General features: G+C 25.3%; 3 protein-coding genes across 18 annotated transcripts; all 3 read right to left on the reverse strand.

Annotated features, from left to right (window-relative positions):
- Nucleotides 1–76: 76 nt before the first annotated feature.
- Nucleotides 77–1245, reverse strand: LOC126894401 (general transcription factor II-I repeat domain-containing protein 2B-like). Its single transcript, XM_050665417.1, has 2 exons — nt 874–1245; nt 77–571 (listed from the first exon to the last, which is right to left on the reverse strand). Exons 1-2 carry the CDS (start codon nt 1243–1245, stop codon nt 77–79), a joined length of 867 nt encoding a protein of 288 aa, XP_050521374.1.
- A 3566-nt stretch (nt 1246–4811) lies between these two features.
- On the reverse strand, nt 4812–11152 carry LOC126897006 (uncharacterized). 3 transcript variants are annotated; one of them, XM_050670327.1, is made up of 5 exons: nt 8572–8888; nt 7895–8086; nt 6355–6632; nt 6050–6269; nt 4812–5705 (listed from the first exon to the last, which is right to left on the reverse strand). In XM_050670327.1, the coding sequence occupies exons 1-5, from the start codon at nt 8657–8659 to the stop codon at nt 5458–5460; spliced, it is 1026 nt and encodes a 341-aa protein (XP_050526284.1). In that variant the 5' UTR covers nt 8660–8888; the 3' UTR covers nt 4812–5457. The 3 variants fall into 3 exon arrangements, with proteins under 3 accessions (XP_050526284.1, XP_050526285.1, XP_050526283.1); XM_050670328.1 differs by having other exon boundaries at nt 5019–5705; nt 8511–8885; XM_050670326.1 differs by lacking the exon at nt 8572–8888 and adding an exon at nt 10560–11152 and having other exon boundaries at nt 5033–5705.
- Nucleotides 11153–16802: 5650 nt separating this feature from the next.
- On the reverse strand, nt 16803–21534 carry LOC126897009 (uncharacterized). Of its 14 annotated transcripts, none has more exons than XM_050670344.1 (6): nt 20900–21534; nt 20762–20821; nt 20070–20675; nt 19543–19746; nt 18624–18694; nt 16803–17233 (listed from the first exon to the last, which is right to left on the reverse strand). In XM_050670344.1, the coding sequence occupies exons 1-4, from the start codon at nt 21072–21074 to the stop codon at nt 19721–19723; spliced, it is 867 nt and encodes a 288-aa protein (XP_050526301.1). In that variant the 5' UTR covers nt 21075–21534; the 3' UTR covers nt 16803–17233; nt 18624–18694; nt 19543–19720. The 14 variants fall into 14 exon arrangements, with proteins under 14 accessions (XP_050526301.1, XP_050526300.1, XP_050526298.1 ...); XM_050670343.1 differs by having other exon boundaries at nt 18624–18702; XM_050670341.1 differs by having other exon boundaries at nt 16803–17273; nt 18624–18702.
- Between the last annotated feature and the right edge of the window lie 2731 nt (nt 21535–24265).

Below are 24265 nucleotides of genomic sequence, written 5' to 3' on the forward strand. Positions count from 1 at the left end.
GAATAAAACAGTAAAAAAATTTGATAAATGCTTTATTTCAAATATGTCAGAAAAAAATTCAAATACAAAGTTAAAATCAGTGTGAAACTTGAGGTTGTTTTTGTAGCGCCAACTTCTTGATGTCAGGTTCAAATTTTGTAGTGGCAGCCCTTAGTAAGTAATGAAGATTATCATCTGTAAGGCGAGATCTATCTTTGCTTTTGATACATTTCATCCTTGAAAATGTTTGTTCACATAGATATGTCGATTCAAACATTGAAAAAACACGTTGAGCCAGTTTTTTTAATTCAGGAAAATTTTTGTCGTCAAGATTTTTGTAAAAGTTTGGTAAATTCTTTCGATTTTCTTCATAGAAGTCCTTCTGTAAAGTATTAGTTTTCAGTTCTATTATTTTCATTTGAAAATTTTCCTGAACTACAGCTTCATCCATATGAAAAGGATTTTCAATCAATCGAAACAATACACTTTGTTCTTTACATTTTTTAAACGGTGTATGGAAATCCGTTTTTAATTTTTCCAACAAGTCTACAAATTTTACTGTTGAAAAATTAAAAAAATTCTTTTCTTGTATCTTTTTACAGCAATTAAAGTGTATAAAATTGTTATTTTCAATTTGTCTACTAAATAGATTTAGTTTCAATTCAAAAGCGGACACGTCATTTAAGAGTTCAAATATGAATTTCCCTGTGTCTGTAGTTTTAAATTTAAATCATTGCAGTGACTGGATATGTCGGTCAAAAAGGCTAAGTCCCAAATCCACAATGAATCAGAAAGTTGAACGAATGTTTTTCCTTTCTCCGTCATAAAAATCTCTATCTCAGCAAGAAGATTAAAAAAGCGTGATAATACTTGGGCTCGGCTTAACCAACGTACCTGGTTGTGGTAAAGAACATCGGAAAATTCACTCCCGACTTCTTCCAAAAATGCTTGGAATTGCCGATGATTCAAGCCACGAGAACGAATAAAGTTCACAATGTCTCTAACAACATTCATGACGTGGTCCATTTCGAGTACTTTGCTGCATAACGCCTGCTTGTGAATAATGCAAAGAACAGGCAATGGCTGTTCTAAATTTTGAGTGGCCATTTGATGCAAAATTTTTGTGACTAATCCATTTTTTGAACCAATCATGCTTGGTGCACCATCTGTTGTTAGTCCGCAAAGATTTTTCCAATTTAAATTCAACTTTGTTATGCACTGCAAAACTTCTTCAAAAAGGTCATCTGCAGATGTGCGGTCTTTCATGCTCTGTAAAGATGCAAGCTCTTCAGTTATTGTAAATTCTCGATCTATTCCCCGCACAAAAATGAGTAATTGCGCTGTATCACGATTGTCCGTGCTTTCGTCCAAAGCCAAGGAAAAAAAGAAAACTGTTCTGCTTTTGTTTGCAACTGATCTTGTAAATTTTTACCAATGTCTTCAATGCGACGAGTAATGGTGGGCAGCATGCCCGTCTAAGTTTTGTTGAAATGACAAATGGCCCGCAAACTTAAAAAGGTTGGTCATGCCTGATATAGAACCTTTAAATTTTCATGCAGCAAAATGATAAAGACACGTTAAAATCATTTTGACGAATAACAACGTACAATTGGTTACAATTGACTAAAATATTTAATTTGATAACACACATATTTTTCAACAACAATTTACTTTCACTTGTAAACATGAAAAAAATGCAATCGTAAATCATATTTTTATTGATATTTAATAATTCCATTGATAAGGTACAATATCAATCTAACAATATTTATTGATCGTTTCATGTTCAAATATGATTTAAGATAAACCAAACAATAATAATCAAGCAATTTATGATTATTGTGTTACGGAATTATATCGATTAGTTTTTACTATAGCAAAATGTGCTTCCAAACTCAAAATTAATGCTTTTAAACAACAAAATCTCAAAAATGACTTGTCCAATTTTTAAATTTTAAAGTATTTTTGTCATAAATAAAATTTCCTAACCGAAAATTTAAAAAAAAGAAATGGTTGCCATTTAAATTTCTGAAGTTAGGGTAGATTTCTACCCTTTTTCATTAGGTTTGAACTTTAATTTTATTCATAAAAAATGTATTTAATTATTCAATTAGCCTCTAAAAAAAAAAAAATTATTAAAAAAATCAATAGCGGTTATAAAAAATCGGTGGTTTCGAACTTATTGAACACTCTGTATAGTATCTTTCATTAGTATTTCACCTTTACTCATATATATATATAACGTGCTTTTGTAGGCATACATACCCCGAGATCCCTATTTCATTCTATTATTATCTCTTTATGCTATACCATCGCCACAGCTACCAATTTCCCTTCACATTATACTACTTTCTTCTCTTCTACCCGTCTTATTTCTTCATTTTGTCTTCATGGTGAAATGGTTACCTTATAAAAGTTTTTGTGTTAGAAAATAATTTTTAACTCATTGGATTTTTATCTCATTTAGATTCAATAACTTACTACTACTAACTCAAAAATTGAAAAAAATTCTACTCTAAATAAGTTATTTAGCCCAAATTTTCCATATAGATAATTAAAATGATTCATTTCTAATGTTTTTAAAGTATAATTGTCGAATTAGGTTAAATATGATAATAGGTTTCTACTAAAAAATTAAATAATTTTACTCATTGTAATTTATTAATTTTTTAACTTCATTGGTGTGTGTTACTACCAGTCTATAATATGTAATAACCAAAAGAAAGATTAAACATAATAGTAGTATAACTTTTAAATATGAGGGGAATATTGATGGTTAACGGTCATTACTTAATAAATATAGTTAGTGTATTAAAACTTTTCCTACCTGAAATTCACTGATGATGATAGAATTTTAATTATATACTTGTGGTTGTTAACAGTGTTCTTAAAATTATAGTTGGTATATTAATGCAAGAGAATCGTATTTGATTAATAGAAGAGTATTTATTATTATTGAAAGTGTTAATTATTTTAACAAATGTATGGTTTAACTTAATGTCAAAAGTTAAGATTAAAGACACACAATGTAGTAAAGAATACACTCACGTATGTGGGNAAGATTATAGACACACAATGTAGTAAAGAATACACTCACGTATGTGGGGAAATCTTAATGAGTTTAACTTGTTAATTAAATAGGGTATTCAGCCCTTATATAATGTATCACAAATGTCATAAACGGGAAATGTGCGTCTTGAATGTGTCGTGCTTTTTTATAGGCTTATTCAGTTATCATTCTGTATTTCAAAAAAAGAGTTATTATAATGAATTTTCCTTTTTTAGACAACGGCCCACGTCCACCCAATAGTGGCCAAGGTCAGAATTATTATAATATTAAAAATATTCCAAATTTGTTGGTAAAATGTTGCTATATAAATAAATCATAAATCTGAAAAATGTTATTTTTAATTACATCTGAATTTAACAAAAAATGTTTACAATTATAATCAAATTTTATAATACACTCAATGGAGTACATTTTTTTAACAATATTTTGATTAGTTTTATTAGTTAAAATAAATCATTAAAATTAAATAAGTTTTGAATATTTTAATTGAAGAATCTTTTTAAACACTAAAAGTTACATAGATATGATTACCTCGATTTCTATTTAAATGATCTATTACAACAAAAATACAAAAAAAAATATTGAGCTTTTCTGATATATTTACTGTAAATAGTAATTATACAATTTACTAACTGCATATTAAGATATCTACATATTTTAACAATACTATTTTTTAATTCTCATCAAATTTTCTATTTAATAATTTAAATTTCAAACTTAAATTTGAGCTAAATTTATGGTTTTGTACTGATTATTTTTAAAATATTAAAAATCAAAGTTTATTATAAATTAAAAACAACTTTTTTGTATTTCATTAGGATAAATAAAAATTTTATTTATTGTAATAAATCTTTTTAAAAGAAATTTTAATAATTTCTATGTAACTCTTTGTGTTTAAATAGATGATACAATTGAAATATTCAGAACTATTTTCTTTATAATTATATCCTATAGTTTTTGACTAATTAGTAATGATATCAAAAATTATTGGTGATAGAAAAAATATAATTTCTGATTTGAAATTAGCGCCACGTCCCCACTGTGCTGGGTTTTTATTTTGGAATTCACTAAAAATTAAAATGAAAAGCATATGGATAAATGGAGATGTATTAAATTTTTAACGCAAAATTATTTAATAGTCATTAATAATGACTCATTATTAATATTGTTTTAGAGATGGTTTGTACTAAGACACGGTTAATGATTCGTCTTCTAAATTATAACATTAGAATAATCGTTAGGAAATTTGAGAATACAGGAAAATGATACACATATACTTAATTTAACACGATTTATTACGAATTTTAATCATATATCACAATAATTAATTGTTTTAATAATAATTCATTTCAAAATTATACGTGACGACTAGTTTTGGAGTGATAACATAGAAAATAAACTAATTAATTTTTATGAACATCATATGTTACCTGAGTTAATTAATTCTCATTTAAATATATAATTAAATTTTCAAAGTGATCTGTAAAATTTTTTTATTAGAATAAGGTCTGGGCTAATACTTATTTATAACTTTTTTAATTTTACCTTTGAATGTAGTAATATCCATAGAGATAACTTTAAAATGTGTACAAAAGTATAGATACATTTTTTGTTTAGTAAATTAAAAATGATTTTAAAAATATTTTGTTATTTTATGACTTTATTATTTATTAAATATTCTATTTGTGTTTAAGATTATAACTTTTACTATACTAAAAATTATTGATTTGTTATTTGTAGAATTAATTTGAAATTAAAGACTTGTTTATTAAAAGTGCAGTAGTAAGATTTACCGTAAAAATGGGTAAATAGAAATTAAACAGAATAAAAACAGGGTTATTGCGTGAAGTATGCCATATGAGATCAGAAAAATCTTGCGTTTTAAAGAACATATGTTTTTTAATACATTACATATAGAAACATATATTTATACTCAATGGTAATACTGAATAAATTGATTTTATTGTAATTCTTAATTAAAAAAGGGTCACCTTATCTCTTCTTAAATAATTTTGTATGTGATACAGTATTATTAATTAGTTTATTAAGTAAAAAATGAATAATGACATTAATTAGAATCGGCGTTATAGCGTTAAAAAAATTATTTATACAATTAACTTAAACATGAGAAGTTCTACTTTCTCTCAGAACAGCCCTTGCATAATATGGTCGTAGTGATGAACATAAAGTAAGATTTTTAATAACGATAATAATATACATATACTATAATATCAACAACATTAAAAGTTACAATAAAATACAACAAAGACATACTATATGATCAAGAACACGTTTTCCTCTCGAAAGTTATTATGAATATAGTTAATATTTATCACATAGGTCTTATAAATTTCTCTTACAACAGTATGTTTAAAATATAATTGATATTGTACATGATAAAATATATTTTAACATTGAAAATCATATGGTTTCATCGGTATACCGGTTGGACCATCAGTAAATTGACATATTTGAAGACCCATTCGGGACAGAGGATGGCATTTGTTATGCGGATTTCCCCATCTTCCATAGTAGTGCATCCACAGAGGAAGTTTATTAGACGTATTTAACATTTCTACGTTCATCCAAGTTCTCCATGGTAAACCAAACCCACTATCGTCATATAATCTTGGTAACCTGACGTACTTATGTTTTCCTAAAACAAAAACATTGATATATAAATCTTATACTATAAGAAATGATAATTTAGAATTTTTTTGTTTATGTACAGTTAATTATGTCATTTTATTATGTGCAATTAAAATAAAAAATGTATACATAAATTATTTTTTAATTTTTATATGTAAAAATAAAAATAGTTATTGAAATGAACGTTAAAAAAAGAAGAGGAAATGAAAAACCGAAAAAGAGTGTGGTCGGATGGTTGTGATACGGGGATTGCTGGCGTGTGTATAAATGACAAGGGGAGATTGTGTCAATTTTAGGATTCGTAGTTGAGATACAGTCGAATGGAAAATGTGAATACTATAAAAATTATACCGGGTGCCGTCCATAGACCATGTGATCCCTTTGCCGCGAAAAGCACAGGATGAGAACCTTTTTTTGTGAGATGCACTACTTCCGGAAACTTAGGCTTTTGCATGAATCCTTTACGCACTTCTTGTCGATTGAATATAAATTTTTGACGGTTACTATCAAAATTATAAAATGCGCCAGCATCATGTACAGATACATACATTTTTTGTGGTACTTCACTGCCCTACAAAATAAAAATACTATACTACTTTAAAGATAATCATTGTATCATAAAAATAGCGTCGTTTAACATATTGCTTTATTCATACATTGAACATAAGACTCATGTGCTCCCAGTCACCAACGTGACTTCCAAAGTCTTTTAAAGTACCAAAACACTGATTATTAATGAGTGGCAAAGGAAGTGGACCGAGAACACCGATATCAAGAGTACAGATAGGTTTGCCTTGACTAAACGGAAAGAAGAGCCAGTAAGATACGTGGAATTTCTTGTGGCCGCATTCTGTGACTCTTGCATAGACAGGTACCATTGCTGTACTTGGGTTTTGTCCATATAGTACTGATGTATTGTTTTGTAGCAAATTTTCTAAAAACAAAAATGTGTAGATTAAAATTTAATTAATTTTTATAATCCGTCATTTATGTACAGTTTGATGTAATAAAAATTATTTCTAAGGGTAGATTTTAGAGGTAATTTTCAAAAATTAATAGGAACTTATTTTTATCTTTTTACTATTATATGAAGAATGGTCTAAATGAAATTTCGACTGGTCAATAACATATTTTATATTATAACTTTTTGAGTCAATGTAGTTTTTAGTTATAGGCGAGAGAGATGCGCAAGAATTCTTTTCTGTAAATCTTGGTAAAAATAGAACGTTGCTATATACTACTCCGTTCGTAACTTTTCTAAATTCTTAAATGCTAATATCAAAAAGTAATATTACAAAGTTGGTTATCGATCATTCGAAATTTTATTAAAACCAATCTTCATTTAATAGTAAAAAAATAAAAATAGGTTCCTATTTAACTATCAAAAGTTACTTTTAGAAATTGTTTTATCTTAAAAAACAAACTGTACATGAATAACGAATTATAAAAATGTATTTAATTATTTAAAATTTATTAGAGAAGTCTAACTATGAACTAAGTAGCTTAATGTGTACTTAATACACACACGTTACATATTTTTCTTCTTTATCATAAATAAATTCTATACGAAGGAAATAATAAACATACTGACAGCCAATCCAGGTGATATTTAGTAGTTAGTAAGCAACGCTAACGAATTCATTAACTTTCTATGTAGTCACCGCATTATTTATACACTGAATAGTGGATTGAATAATGATGTCATTTAATTAATTTGTTAAATGCTATTAAAATTTAAATATTTTTAGCTTAAACCCAATGCCAGATTTAGAATAAGAGCATAGGAATGGTTTTTCAATGCGTTTTGTAGGTACTAGCGCAATTATAATGGTGTTAAACTAGCCCAAAATAAGATAAAATNATGCGTTTTGTAGGTACTAGCGCAATTATAATGGTGTTAAACTAGCCCAAAATAAGATAAAATCCTCTTCTAAGGGTTCCGTGGTTATATAGTTAATTTTTATAGTATAATTGTGCGATGACTAAATATAAATTATTCTATTTAGTTATCTTGTGCTTCGTATGATGTAGTTCTGTATTACTTACAAAACTTTTTTTAAGAACTTCAATATGGATCGACTTAATATAGCTTACAAATATATAATAGCATTTTATTTTAAAATGATTTAAAATTAATTATATTAATATTAATAATAATTATAATGTATTAATAAAGTTACTTCACAATCATCTTACCGACTTCGGTCTTGGTCACCAAATACCATGTCTGAGAATTGAGACCCATTGGAAGTTTTGAGTTCATTAGATCTATAGACGATTTTGGTTTGGGTGTCACGTGACTCAGAAAGTCCGTAACAGACGCTGGCATGAATTTTTCGTCGGGTGCTAACCAAACAAGTGGTGCCCATCGACGAACCATTTTCTCCACTAAAATAACATTTTAAACATTTTAATTTTACATAAGGAAATTTACAGAATTTTTTCTTCGTATTTTAACGAAACACGAATAAATATTTTTTATTTGATATTCATAATTACTTATTTATCACGTTATAATAAATTTAAACGTTGAACAATTTATATTTTTAACGTTTATAGTATTAAAATGAAGGGAGATAAAATGATATTCATAACGTTTTTCTAGTAATAAATCTATATAAATACAGTTAAAAAAAAGTAAATAAACATCAGTTTTTTTTTATTCAATCCCTGATTACTAGTTTTAACTTTAAAAAAACCTAATAAATAAAAACATTATAATAAAATAAAAAATAATTCATTTCATTGTTAAAAATAGAAGATTGTAAAAGTAGTTTATAGAAAATATTTAAAAAGAAAATATTTTTCATACATTTTTTCAAATAAAATCCAAGAAAAATTTTCCTCAAGAAATTAATATTTTAAACTCTCACTATTATGATATTTAATTGGATTGGTGATTTCCATATATTTTCTTCTTCTCATTTGTCTAAAAACTTTGTTTAGTGAAATTTTTATCATTCGTGCTATGAATTTAAAACATATTAGAACCTATAAACTACATTACCGACCATGGTAATTGATTATATGACAATAATGATGTATCGAACCTTTCTTGCCCTCCTTCTCTATTCGTCTCACTCTTCTAATTTCATATATTATACGTGAAGATCTTTTTAAAGTAGGTTGCGTTTTTAACCTTGTCATAGAATGAGTTCACTGAACACATGAGTGTAACTATTAGACAGATAATACAAATGAACAACGCAAAGAAACAACTATTTATTTCTTTCTTTAAATTATACACACGTCCATTTTATTCATANGAACAACGCAAAGAAACAGCTATATATTTCTTTCTTTAAATTATACACACGTCCATTTTATTCATATTATTTTGACACATATTATCGCAAATTATTGTATTTTATTGGAAAGTTTATGTTTTCTTTTGATTTTTAGGTTTAATTTTTTATAACTTCTTTCATACGTATTACAAGAAACTTTATCAATCTATACTGAATATATTTTTGAAATGATATCAATTAAAAGAAGTGTATAATTGTGATAGACATAATCGAATATAATTGACTAATTCTCATCTCCAACTCAAAAATTAGTCGATGTTATATATATATATATATATATATATATATATATATATATATGGATATTATATTTTAAAATAATAAATGTATTGATATTTAGGTTTACTGGAAAATTTATTATTTAAATTTCAACAAAATACGTCAACATTTTTTAGGTTGATGATGTCACTAAAGATATATAGAGACTGTATTTTTCACTTAAGGTGCCACTATGCAACATCTTGACTAAAAAAACAATAGGTTTTGGAAGGATCAACATTTTCTCAAAACTAATTAGTTTTAAGAAAATTGCAATCCCTTCAGTTATATATATAATAGTTTAAATATGTAGTATGTAAAAATTTACATATGATAAATATAAACTATATAAAAAATAATCTAAATGACAACTAGATAGCTTATTTTTGTGCTATAAGATTAATTTTAATTGTATATAATTTTTTTACTGTAACATAACATGCAATAATTTTGTGTATCGAATAATGTGACAATAAAAATTAAATACCATTTTACATTGTTAGAGCTTAAATTTTTATTGCATTAAGCTTTTTAACTCAACAAATCGAATTTAATATTTAAAATATGTATTATCCTATATATAATTAATTAATAAAAATAAAAAAACAAAACTTTATTTTAATTAAATATGATAATTAATTTTTTTTAACTTATAAAGGAAATATCAAAAATAACACACATTAAAATAGTTTTGTTAAAAAGTAATTTTATATATATAGACTTTTAAATNATAACACACATTAAAATAGTTTTATTAAAAATTAATTATACATATAGACTCATTTTAGAAGTATTTTTCTATATTTAAATAGAATAAATATTTACAAAATAATGGGTACAATATAATAACTGATTATTTAATTGGGCATTTTTTTAAAAATATACTTTTTATATTTTTTTATATAAAATCATATTTTTAATAGTGGAGTGTGAATTCTGGACTTATTTGTCCACTAGAAAAGCTAATGTAGTAAAAATTGAGGTGTCTAATATAAAGAGTTTGATACCAAATTTATTTTATATTTTGCGTCACCAGGACAATTTTAACAAATAGAAATTTTAGCTAATTTTTACATTGGACCTTTCAATATACATTTAATATTATGAGTATATTAAAATATAATTTTTAAACAAAATCTCTAGCAAAATATCAAAACCATCTATCTACTTCGATTACCTTGACGCTGTAAAATTTAAAAAATTTTCAAAGAACAAATTTATATCAAGCTGGGAAATTTTACCATGAAAGAAATTATAGATATTTTTAGTGTAACCATGTAAAAAAAACACTCAACTGTAAATATTGGAATAGTAATCCTGGTTGTTCTGTGGGTAGCTTTCGGGTAGCACAGGTGGTATTTCGTTGAAGTGTAGTTGCTTCCAATCGTCGCCCTCTGGTGCTGAAGGGCCAAAAACTGCTGCCATGTCTTCTGCTAAGTCTGGCGACCTTTGCAGCCGCCGACCTTTGATTACTATCGCATTCGAAATTTGTCCTAGCGACACGATCATCAGACCGAGCACCAAGTATGCAGAGACCATTGCCGCCAACGGTCATTTTACATAAGAGTCAACAAGATTAAAGCGGTTTTTATTTTATTTTAATTCTCTACTTGTCACAAAACGATTATATATGTTTAGATAATTACTTAAGTTAATTATTGCACAAATTGTCAACAAAAAAATATAATAACAATAATTTCTGGAGTGTTAAATATGTCATAAATAGAACAATTAAAAAAAACAATTAACGTTATTTTTCAAATCTTTAATATAATAATAATTTACAAGAGTGTTGTATACTGGTCGACTGGTTTCGTCAATGTGAGTGAACTGAGCCGGCGTTTCTGGACTGCGGTCGTTCTTAAAAACTGCCTGTAGCACTTTCACTATGGTGTGTAGACAGTGGAGACTAGTGTGAGATTGCACGAACGCGCGTATTATATTTTATCTTTTATTTTTTGGGGGATTAGATTCCAGTGAAAGCCAAACATCACGCCACTCTTTGATTTAGATTATGAAACTTCTATAGGGTGAAATACTAAAAATAACATAATTATAAAACCAAATAATATTGACTGTAATATAAAATTGTAATTTTATAATTATTGATATTTTTAAACATTTCTTTTCTGTCTGGTATTGCTTTTTATCCAAATGTTTCATTTGATAACATAAAACAATTATTAATTAATCACTAAGTTATAATTTATTATATATGTTATAATAAATATATGAACATATATGTTTGTTTTATTGAACGATGAGTTAAAATAATAATAATGAAAAATAAAATTAAGGGTAATTCAATTATTTGAATAGAAACAAATTTTTGTTATAATTTATAATATCGTTCTCAAATAACGTTTTAAATTGTGTTGTTATCCGCATGGTAAATTCAAAAATAATTTTTTGTTTTTTAATTTTACTATTTTACTTGATGGCCCACTTTATATCAAATATAACAATAATTCATGAAATAAACAGTGTCCAATTTTATGAAGCATTTTAACAAATAGCCTCATTACTTATAAATAACTCATTACTGTTTATTACTATGATGTTTATGTTACTTATGACCATGTATCAGAAGTATAGTAAAATTTGTTCGCCACTTATGAATCATTGATTAGGAGGTAATTTATCCGTATAATCATTCTAATAAATTTGTGTATTCAGTATTATTGTCGTAGCTTTAACATATTAATAACCGACACTGTTTAATATGATAAATTACATAATTCTGGAGGACATTTGGCTCAAATTACTGGAACAATGTCAGTTTATCTCTGCTCCCATAACCCGCACAAAGTATAATATCATAAAAATATACTATATTATGACTAATAAAAAAGGGAAATGTTTTTTTTTTTAATGAGTAATTATTTGTGTAGTATTACAACTTGTTCTTATGTAATTGTACAGGTTAGAACGTGGTAATACTGCAACATGAATTTAGATTTTATACTTCCATTGCCAATTAACGGAAGTATAGTATAAAAGTATTTTAAAAAAATTAATAAAAAATAACTTATACATAATGACAAAGTTTTTTGTTAGTGTGGTTGCAATTTCTTTTTTTCCGTATGATCGTTTCAATTGAAAACCATACTCACTTGACCAGTACCGGTTATAAAGTCTGTATAGAATACTATTACAATTATTTACATGAATATATCGTGGCATAAATTTTGCCCTTCAAAAACAGTTTACAAGGTTTGAAACAGTTTAAAAATAATAATGTGAATAAGTAGAATGTTTGTTTTTTTAGTCATAACTAGTAAAGAATTGAAAATGATTGTTATAAGAATGTAACCCAATGTCGTAGTGACAAAACAAGTCAACTACACGCAACGGTTAATTTAAAAACATTATCTTATTATGCATGTTATTTGACTTTATTTAAATCATTCTGATGCTAGTTTTTCTTTCAGCACATGTTGACAAGTAAATTATTTTTATAATACTTCAGTTTCTCAACAACTTGATGATAAAAAAATGCGTTATAAATAACGATGAAAATAATTATGTACTTATTTCCACCACGGCTATAATACAATATGATAATTGTATATGTGCGTGTGAATAAAATGTTACGAATTCAATTATATAATGTGGTACGTATTGAACGTGATCAGAACTCTTCCACTGCTATTACTCCGTCGACTACATATGCGATGAAAATACTTATTAATCGAATTTAATTAAAATTTTAAATTGTATTTATGAATATTACTGTGAATAGTAACACTAAATGAATATAAGGTCCATAGTTAGGTTTTCGAATTTAAAAAACTGAAGTTGAATTTCTGGATGACCATATATTTAAAAAAAAAATTATAAAAATTTCATAATTGAGTTATCATAAATTACACATATATTACGTTATACTTGTAATGAGATCGTTATCACAAGTATAAAAAGTAATTGACAATGATCTCAAAAAAGAATAAAGTAAGCCGACATCAATATATGTCAACTAAATGGATCAAATTAATATAAATCATAAATATTTAACCTTTTGAGAGACAAAAATCATGTAGTATAATTTCGTAAGACTTTCTGGGATTTTATTCAATATGTTTTAACGTCATTAAGGCTAATGACATTATAAACTTTCGTAGTTCAAAATTTATTGTACTAAATCAAAGTTCATTGCAACGTGAAAATCAACAAAAAAGTGTCGTTTTAATTTTTTAGATTACCTTATCTTATTTTACTTCAAAATTGAGTTATAGAATTTTTGCTTATAAAGGTTCATTTATATTTATTAAATGTAATCCGGGATCTCTTCAAAAAATATCTGAAAGACTGCAGTAATTTTATTGGATTGTGACTGCTTCCAATTTTTAAGACCATTAAAGAAAATTTTTTATTCAATTTTTAACGTCGTTTGAACTCTGCGAATACTCTATCTGATAAGTTAAGTTAAGTTTATGTCAATCATAGAGAAAATACTTTCTAATTTGGAATTTCTGTATTATTTGTATATTAAAAAAAACTTTTATATATAATTTCATGAATAAATCAAAAACTTATCCTTCAATTAGACCTTTTTTTAATGGGTAGGTTAATGGTACTAAAGCATAATTTTGTGAAGAAATGTGTTCGTTCTGTGAAGTTACTTTTACAATCATTCAAGGTTATTTTGATAGATGTAATTATCTTTTCTTACGGTAAACCAATGACATGTCATATTTATAAAAAAAAATTATCCTCAATATCAAATTATTAAATATCTGTCTAACATCATGCGTGTCTAATATTATTTTATTAATTTTATTATTTTAATAATAGTACTTAAAAACTATTCGTTTTCATTAAAATAATGATGTATTTTAAAGAAATCAACCAGATTCCATCAAGTTATTTTTTCAATTAGAGTTCTACATCATTTAGCTTCGATACAAAGCTGTAAAGGTATTAATTTACCAAGATATATATATATTATAATATATATATATTGTGTCTGTCACTACTCTTTCTTAGATCTCACAAGACATAATATTGCCTATGATACGTCAAAAGATCACAAGTCGTATCTAGTTAAAATTATTACTGTCGGAAATTAAAAAAAATTTCCTCGTTCATCCTAAATCCACCAAAAAATTACTATTTTTTAAATATGTAAAATTCGACATTTAATTTTTTTTTTACTTTTAAAACTTTCATAACATAATGAAAAATAAATGAATTAAAAATTTTTCTTCTTCATAAATATCATAGGTAATTACTTTACTTTAAATATATATTGTTTAACAATCTGCTTTTTGGGAGAAATCAAAATTGCTATTTTTACATGAAAAGTTAACCTTTTTGACATAACTTTTAAAAATAATTCGGAAATACTCTAAGTTTTAAACATATGTCAAATTTTAGAGTATATTATGTACTATTAGTTAAAAAAAAATTCGTCCAATGATTATTTTTCTATATGTAAACGTCCTCTAAATTTAAAAAAAATATGTCATTTTGGTTTAAAAAGTAACAGTTTTAAGTGTTATAACTTTTTCTTTTTTTTTCTTTTATTTATATTTTTGATATGGTATGGATGGTAAAAACAAATTTATACCCTCCTTTACAAAAATAAATGTAAAAAAAAATTAAAGGTTTATTTTTAAATATTTTGAAGTTTTTAATATCTATCCAATGAATATATTAAAAGGAAGAGTTTACTTTTTCTAAAAAAAAAAAAGGTTCATATACCAATGGTTTATGATAAATTTAATTTAAGGTTTCATGTCTGAAATAATAATAAACTAACGAAGGACAGAATAATTGAGTTACTAGAGTTAACATCCTCTCTCTTTTTTCTTTTTATAAATCCAGACTTATATTTTTAATTCACAATTGTCATAAAGGTAACGAAATATATAACTATTTAAAAACATTGTATAATTTCTTCATTAAAATTACAATACAAAATATACAATTTCTTACTAAATTTAATTTCTATATGTATTGTGATTTATTGTATTTATTTGTGTATTTATTCATGTACTATAATTATATATTAGTAATTAGAAATCAGGATACAAGTAAGGATATAGGAATTCATTTTTATTTTAGAATAATCCACCAATTTCTTAAAATTAAACGCAACTACAGATTTGCAGCTAAGCGTTTCTTATTATAGTGATTATAATCACTGTCAAATATCTTTTATACTTATCTCAATTACGTTATGTCCTCACTGTACTAGGATATTTCATTCGTATTTTTCAACATGAAAAATTAAAAAAAATTCAGTTAAGATTTATATAGATAAAAATCATCTTGTCCTACATGTTTTTATAGATCTAAAAGGAAATTATAATTACAGCATGACAAGAAAAAAATATATCTTCAACTAGTTTTGAAGAAAATAATGAGTATTTTAAGAAGCACGACAACAAAAACAATTATTTGTTTTATTATAATTAAACAAATAAATGAATAAATTCATTTATCTAAATGTTAATGAAGAGGCTTGACAATATAATATTTTTTAAAATAATATTTTATTACAATCATTTTTATAGTAATTTTGTTCAGTTTCATTAATTTTGTCTTTTTTCATTTTAATAGAGACGTAAATACATCCAAGGAAGTATGTAGAGCGTGAATTGGATAGCGTTAAATTGAAATTGAAGTAATATAAAATGGCCTCATATTTTCTCTTTAACTGATTATAATGCATTCTGTGCAGTAATTATCCACTAGCTTAATCATGGAGGGGGGTATGGGTGTCACATGCTCCCACCATTGACACAAATAATTTTATGGCCAATATACATTTTTTTTTGTTTGGAGAGAGTAAGGAAAATTTTAATCTATATATCCCCCTCAAGATGAAACCCTAATAACACCACTGTAATTATTTTGTAGCGACATTGTTCATGCTGCACAGAATACTTCTTTATAAATGCAACTGTACTTTTATCTTTATTTGAAATCGTTAATAAATGAATAGCGCTTTTAATATATATAATTTGTAAGATACTATAAAATGTAGGACTCTGCTCATAATAATTATTATCTTAAAATTAAAAAAAAAATATTTTATTTATATTATGTTTATTATTTAAAAAGTTCATCGTTTTATTCTTATAGGTCTTAATGGTCTCAAGTACTTAATAGTTATTATTTTTAGGTGTAGTGTTCTATAGGAGTAGTGCGAACTTAATACCTAAAATTTGACCCTGTTTATTCTTATTAAAATACAATTTAAATCGTTTTAATAGATACAAAATTTGAATTGTTAGAAACCTTTCTTACAGCATTTTAATCTAAAAAAATATATGTTTCATTATGGATTAAAAACTATCATAGGGGTGAAATTATTAAAATCTAAATTTTAACAAACAAAATAAGAAAATAAAAAAAAATACTATTTATATAAGATTAACTATTTAAATTTATAAGCTTTTTTTATTAAACACAAACATTTTTCACAATTTTTATAATTATTATATATAATAATATTAAGTAATTTGTTGCATTTACATTACCGCAATAATGGTAATTATTATGGTATTTATATTATTTTAAAAATACATTTTTATATATTACTTTATATTTTGATATAACTATTAATTATAATAAAATTATTATAATTAAACATGACTTGCAAATATTACAATTTATATGTAACATATAACACTTTAAAAATGAATTTTTAAAATTGATAATAATAGTATTCACAAACAGCACGAAATATTTGTTCTGAGTAATCAGAGCGACTGTTTAACAATGTTTACTTATTTGAAGTTCATTTAAAATCGTGATGCAAAAACTCGATCACATGTTCATTCTAAAAAGCTAATGTATTCTTCCCATCCTTGATCCAAGTGTCATTTATTAATGGTCCTTAGGTTGCCACAAACAACTCGTATGAATTATTATTTCTGTTATAATGTTTGCTAACTTTAGATCAGTTGTAATCGTACGTGCTTTTTTTTGCAAGGATTTAACTTGTCAGAAGCAAACCGTGCTGAAATTACACCCAGATCAACATCAATGTCCAATAAAACCTTAATAATTAACGTTAATTTTTAAAATTATTAAAAAATAATTTTTATTTGAAAAGTTTCATAATAATACAAAATTTTAGATAAATTTATTTTGAAGACCATGATGTCAAATATAAAATTTAAAACCTGTTATGAAATTTTAAAATTAATATCGAGATGGGTAAATTATTTGTATAAGTTTAAACGATATTTCCAATGATTAAACATTCACTTTCAACCCAGATTTTAAGTAGCTAATAGTATCTATTTTTTGGTTATAGAATATAATAATCTATATCTAGTATTATACTTTATAATAGTTTAGACAACCTAGACGAAACAGGCCTTCAGATAATTTATAAATTGTCCGTAATGTGTTCCAACACATGTAAAATATGTTAATTCATAGTTGACATTGTATTTCAATTATTATTATTTTTTTAACATATTTTTATTTTGGACACAAATTGCACAATTCACTGTCGGGCACGCAGTGTTCAAGTACAAAATCTTACACCGTGTGCATTCGGCCAATTTTCAGATTACTAAATTTAGTCTTTTATTTTAAGATATTCGTGCCGAGAAAATTGCGTAAAATACAAATCATTTGACTATTGTTTTTGATATGCATAAACACGTTGTACTTATTATATATATATATATCCTAATTATAACTGTTCGGCGATTAATTAAACAGTAAAGAGAATGATTAAACACATTTCACCAATAATAATGTTATTCTTCTCGTGTTTTGGTTATTGTTACTTTATTATGATCGTTTCAACAAAAATAATAATATAAAAAAATAAAGACTTTATTTAATACCAGTATTAGTCAACTCATAGAACAAATAAAACTGTATAAAACAGTTGATTGTCACTATTGCCAAGTATAAATCTGTTTGATTGTAAAATTCATCCAATATGTAAAAATGAATATCAAACAATCAGTGGCGTCTTTGGGTTGGGCGACGGGACGATCGCACCCCCTACTAAAAATAATTAAAAGAAGAAAATTAATTGTAAATTCTTAATTCTACATTTTTATTAAAAATAGAAATTTTTAAATATTAAAATAGTTATTATACATTTGTCGTGTGCGAACATTAAAGTTATTTTCCTTAGTATAAGCGAGTAAAAATACACACGCGAGCAGTGTTTGGACTACCAACAGGGTCGTCCGTACAATAAAATATTAGTATATTACTATATTGGGTAATTTATTTTTATAATTAATTGTCGCTATAGGTTGCTATAATAGTATAATTGCTATTATTATTATTTTCGTTTCTATTTTCTACTGCGACGTTTAAAATAATAATATATGTATTGTATTTTACTGTATTACATTTAATTTGAAAGTATTTTATACCTATGAATAGGGTATCATATTTAAAGTCGCATCCCCACCGCCAGCATCCACGAGCTGCCACTGCAAACAATCTAAAAGGCTAATAGCATAAATAAAAACAAAAATATTTAACATAATTAAAATTAATTATGTTCATTCTAATAGTATAAAATCGCCAGTACCAGTCGTTAAATATAATGATTTTTATAATAAAATATTTTATATAATATAATGTATAAAATATTTTACTGGCAATTTTTTAATTTAATGGAAAATATTATAAGACACTCTATAAGGGATCCAAGTTAAAAATAATAATCCTTCACTTCACTACCCATTTTATATTTACTAATTGTATTTTAAATAAGTACAACAAATATTTTTTATTCTTGATAATTTATAGACGAACGCAAGGAAGAAGTTGAAGATCCCACTTATGAAATAAATTGATTATAATATTATAGCTATTAATCATGAAATAAAATAAAGATTATTTATGTGTAATTCTAAACTGTTCTAAGAAATATTTTATGTCAATAAACTGTAATAATCATATAAATTCTGTAATAATTCTAAAATCTATAATAATTAACAGAATCAATTTATAAATAATGCCGTTGTTGACGCTTTAAGCATAAAAATTAGGGTGGTTCTTTATGTATAGATGCGGAATTTTTTTTTTCAAAATTTGATCGGGCTACCCCCAGAATTTGTTCAAAACTATAAATAAATAATTTGTGTCAAATTTCATTAATTTTGGTCAACCCTAAGCCGTGCTTCAAGAGGGTTAAAAATTCAACTATGAGGGTAGTTTTTCAATAATTGTAGTTTATCTCAAAATTTATGACTTTTACATAAAAGTTAATAAGAAAAAAATTGTAGATATGAATATTTTACATAAAAAAGTTATTACTGAAAAAGTCATAAGTCAAATATTTACCTCGAAAAAGTTAAAAGTTTAACAAAATTGAATTCCTGATACTATTTTTTCAACTTTTTTTTTTTTTGTAAATTACCGAGTCTCGGAAATCAAATTGTCCACCTTCATTGCCTTCCTCCTGAGTCCCTAGTACCGTTTCACAATTTTTCTCGATTGGTATATACAGTGCGCGTCTACGTCACTTGCCGAGGACTGGAAAGTTAGCTTGAAAAAAAAAACAGTTATGAATTTTTTAATTTATAAGTATAAGTTAAACTTAAACTTAAATTATAATTTTCGTTCAAAAATAATTGTAAAAAGATTCGTTGATCTTTTTAATCTTTTAAATAATTATAAATTAACGATAATTAATATTACTATTTATATTTTAAATTAAATTTTGAAGGATACAAAATTATAAATAACAGTTAATATAGTTTTAAGAAAAGTAACAACACGAAAAACGGTGATTTTTTACACAAAAATAATAATTTTCTTTTAACTTTGACTGAATAAAATAGATAATAATAAACAATTGTTTTATTTACCTGTGTTAGTGGCTGTAATATTCAAACACATAGCTTTTACGTGGTTTGTTAAACCCCAATCGACCAACGTTTGATATATAGCCTCAGCCTGTGATTTAGAAGTACCGTTTAACATCTTTGGTACTGCTAATAGTTGGTCATTTCCATTATTTGAAATAATTATAAGTAGTCTATCGACTATTTGTTTACTACATAAATCAGGTAATAATTTGCCGTCCCAATGTAAAACTAAGGCATTGAGATTAGTCACAGAAAATTTGTCGCGAATTTCTGTAGCTAAATTCCAACATATTTTTTCACGATGTCGTTTAATTGATGACCTATTAACTATGATATCATTGACATCATGCCCTAATGATTCAGCCACTGCAATTATAATGTGCACTGCGTCTCGGTCGCTTATTTTGCACCTATATAATGCTGAAGATAACTTTACAGTCATTATGTCTATTGTACCTCTTTGTTTTATGGAGCTTGATATTGGCAAAACATTAGTTTTATTAGACGGACACGGTGAAAAATTAATATCTTCTAAATTTAATATTTGCTCTTTAGTTATTTTAACATTGCCATCAAACAAATTACTGAAGTCATCATTGTTTACAACTATAAAACAATATAAATTAATGAATATAATGATGTATAAATCGTTGTAGATAATTTATAGATCGTAATATTTTAATATAACTCACAATCATCAGGCAAACTTTCTTCTGTGTCGTCCCTTGTAGAACAGAATTCCACAGTTTTAGCTAAAATTTAAATAAAAATTGCATATGACTGAACAATACTATACTATTCATTGTTTATTTATAACTCAAAATACTTACTAGTTAATTTGAATTCATCTTCATTAAGTTTTCTTTTTTTCTCAAATTCTTTTAATTTTTTAAATTGCTTAAATTCTTTTTTTTGGTAAGTTACATCAACGCCAATAAGTGATCCTGGACGACCTTTTTGTTTTTGACTTATTAAAAACTGCTTGTCTATATCAATAGTCATCATGTCTAATGCATCTGCATGAGCAATATCAAATAGCTCATCAGAACATTGTACACATTTATTTTCTTTATCTATCTGAGTATTTGTACGCCGACTTGAATTTTTTTGCAAATTACGCCATGTATTGTACAATTCCTCTAATTTTGGTAAACAATTACGAACTTCTTTAGTAGGTATTCGAGCTTTTTGCCAGAATATCAATGTTTCATCGATCACTAAACGCGCAATATCACGAACACTCAAATTAACTTCTCGAATATTAAAAAACAATACCGATAGAATTTATTTATTTGATGGTAATTTACAACCAACGAGGTGATGTAAACTATTACCAATTAAATAGATACTTTTTCGTAAATTTATTTTAGTCTCCATTAAATAAAAAAGTAATAATTGAGTTTAAAAAATCATAAAATACACAGAATACAGATTATCTCGATGAAACCTCAATGTTAAACGTTAACGTTTATTATTGATGTAAAGATATAAACTAAAATGCTGTAGTTTATGATATCGCATGTAATCAACACAGTTAATAATAATAGGTATTTTTAAGTAGGTAATGTCCAATCTGACCATACTATTTCGATAGTATTTATACCTTGTAGAAATCAACAAAAACAAACATAATCTATTAGTTTGTCAATATAAACGTATGATACTATAATAAAAAAATATATAAATGAATTTTTGTTATTTTGTGATCAAATGAGCCGTTTTATGGAAAAAGTACTAAAGCCAAATATTATTGAAAATTTAATTAAAAAAATATTTTATAATAAGATATATTTTCCTATCGTAAATACTTTAGGATATAATCGCAAAAAACTACGTAAAAATAAATACGCCCATTTTTTTTTCATTTTGTTACCAAATTTCATTAAGTATTAATTATTACTTTATAATAAATATCTTTAAATTAAATAATATATCTATATATATATTTAATTTTTTATTACTTTTTAGATTTCTTTTCTACATTAATTATAATGTAGTATAATACAATAAACAAAATAATATTTGTATAATATAAAAATAAAAACATATTTGTTCTTATTAAATATATTTTAGCAAAATGTTATCTTATCGCTATTTATTTAAATAATTACAAATTTCAAATAAGTACAAAAATATATTAAAAAATTAAATTGAATTACATAATTGAAAAAGAACAATTAAAAATATTTATAGCACAAAAAATCTTTAAATAAAAAAAATATATGCACCGTGTAATCATTGAACATCCAATGACAAAAATATTCATTAGATCTTAAATAAAAAAAAATTCAAAAAAACAATTTTTATGATTAGAACAACATAAAAAGTATAATAGAAAAAATAATGTACAAAATGAATGATAGAAACGAAACTATTCATTAAATTGAAAATTCTTGAACGAAAGTTCACAAAAATTATTACCAACTTTAAAGTTGTTTATAATACAACACTGTTGATTTTTCAACAATTATAAGTCATCCGCAGAGTATAGTTGAATAAAAATTTGTTTAAATTAAATCTATAGTCTCTGCGGCAAAAAATGTAAGTTATAAGGTAAATTGGTTGGTCATAATTTATCAAAATTAAATGTTCATCAATTGAATCTGGATCTTTTTGATCGTTTTTTCTTAGAAACTTTCTTTGTAGAGCTATTCGTAGATAACTTTATATTTTTTGTTGGATTATAATTTGGTGTATCAAAATTATTTATGCCATCAACATTGTTAGATAGTTCTACGTTATTTACTAATTTTTCTAGTTCGATTGTATTAATTGTTTTATTAAACACATAGGAGTCTATAATTTCTTGCGGAATTCTTTTGAGCAACACAAAAGGATCTATAAATACCAAAATTATAAATTAATTTTTTGATAACAATTTTATACAAAATAAATNTAAATACCAAAATTATAAATTAATTTTTTGATAACAATTGACACGGCCCGTAATAGCGCACTATTCATTTACCGTGAATTAGCACGTTATCCGGTCGTGATTATCAGCTGTCCACCGTCGCACTCATTAGCGTTGACGATAACACAAGTTTGTCTTATCCGGCGGTCGGTAGATAGGACAGGGCAGGGAGTTCAGCACCGCGAGACACGTCGGCGACTATGTAAACGAGTTCATCTGTGACTTACATCCGCCGTACGTGTCGTCGAGTTATACGCGCACCTTACGGTTTACCCGTCTCATTTGTGTGTTATAAATTATAATATTATTATAACTTTAAACGAAATGAATAGACTCCATCAGTCAGAATATAACGGTGTTGCGTTTTTACATCGAAATTTAGCATTAAACACCTTTATACTGTGTCACAATTTTATACAAAATAAATCATTTTTATATTAAAAAGTAATTACATTATTATAAAATGACGAAATATTTTTTATAAACACCATTGGAACTTTAAAAAAGAATATATAATAATAAATATTACTATGATAATTTCATAAGAATTCGTATGTTATTTTCAAAACAAAAATGAAAAATATGTTTAAAGTAACGTGGTTTTGCTATTCGCTTAATAGACTTGGTGTAGAAGGGTTTCCGAGGAACTCCTTTAGGGTGTCTTGTCATAAACGCAACTAGGAAACAAGAAGGTGCTAAGCCCCTCAATTGACAAAATTACCCCCAACATTTTTTTAATTTACGTATGTTTTGATATGACTTATAACTTATAATACAACGATAATTTTGTTGAAATTTTATTTTCTTCAAAATTTTAAAATAGCCATTCTTACAAAAAAATATTGTGGGTCGATGATAATTTTAGGACAAGTACATATTAAGTTATTATTTCAAAGAAAATTATTATTTGATCAAAAATAATAAAATATGTCTAACCTAGTCAGACATTCTGTATAATTGTTTGGGGTAAGAAGAAAATCCAATTGCACCCTCCAAAATGTTAGTTAAATGTTAGATTATTTTATGGTTTAAGTGTTATATGTATAATTAAGTGACTTAATTAGACTAAATTTAATTATTAAAAACTAAAGCTCTATGAAATATACTTCATTAATTTATTACTTGAAACATTAAAACAAAATATAACTCTAAAATACACTAATACAAAATTTAAAAATATATTATTTATATATTTTTAATAATAGTATAAAATGAATGATTGATTAGCTGTTACTATCAAACTATTATATATATTCTAACAATGGAATTTGATTTTTTTTTT

The sequence above is a fragment of the Daktulosphaira vitifoliae genome, unplaced genomic scaffold (assembly GCF_025091365.1).
Source record: "Daktulosphaira vitifoliae isolate Bord-2020 unplaced genomic scaffold, ASM2509136v1 Scaffold_1, whole genome shotgun sequence".
NCBI lineage: Eukaryota > Metazoa > Arthropoda > Insecta > Hemiptera > Phylloxeridae > Daktulosphaira > Daktulosphaira vitifoliae.

What these genes read in the sequence shown, in the direction of transcription:
- LOC126894401 (XM_050665417.1), bottom strand. Translation starts at nt 1,245, where the DNA reads ATGAAAGACCGCACATCTGCAGATGACCTTTTTGAAGAAGTTTTGCAG. An exon ending in ATGTTCTTTACCACAACCAG is followed by an intron (nt 572 to 873) that starts GTACGTTGGTTA and finishes TGCTGTAAAAAG; the next exon opens with ATACAAGAAAAGAATTTTTT.
- LOC126897006 (XM_050670326.1), bottom strand. Translation starts at nt 10,803, where the DNA reads ATGGTCTCTGCATACTTGGTGCTCGGTCTGATGATCGTGTCGCTAGGA. An exon ending in ACATGAGTCTTATGTTCAAT is followed by an intron (nt 6,270 to 6,354) that starts GTATGAATAAAG and finishes TTTATTTTGTAG; the next exon opens with GGCAGTGAAGTACCACAAAA. An exon ending in TGGTCTATGGACGGCACCCG is followed by an intron (nt 5,706 to 6,049) that starts GTATAATTTTTA and finishes TTTTTGTTTTAG; the next exon opens with GAAAACATAAGTACGTCAGG.
- LOC126897009 (XM_050670345.1), bottom strand. Translation starts at nt 21,074, where the DNA reads ATGATGACTATTGATATAGACAAGCAGTTTTTAATAAGTCAAAAACAA. An exon ending in AGATGAATTCAAATTAACTA is followed by an intron (nt 20,822 to 20,899) that starts GTAAGTATTTTG and finishes TTTAAATTTTAG; the next exon opens with CTAAAACTGTGGAATTCTGT. An exon ending in AGAAAGTTTGCCTGATGATT is followed by an intron (nt 20,676 to 20,761) that starts GTGAGTTATATT and finishes ATTGTTTTATAG; the next exon opens with TTGTAAACAATGATGACTTC.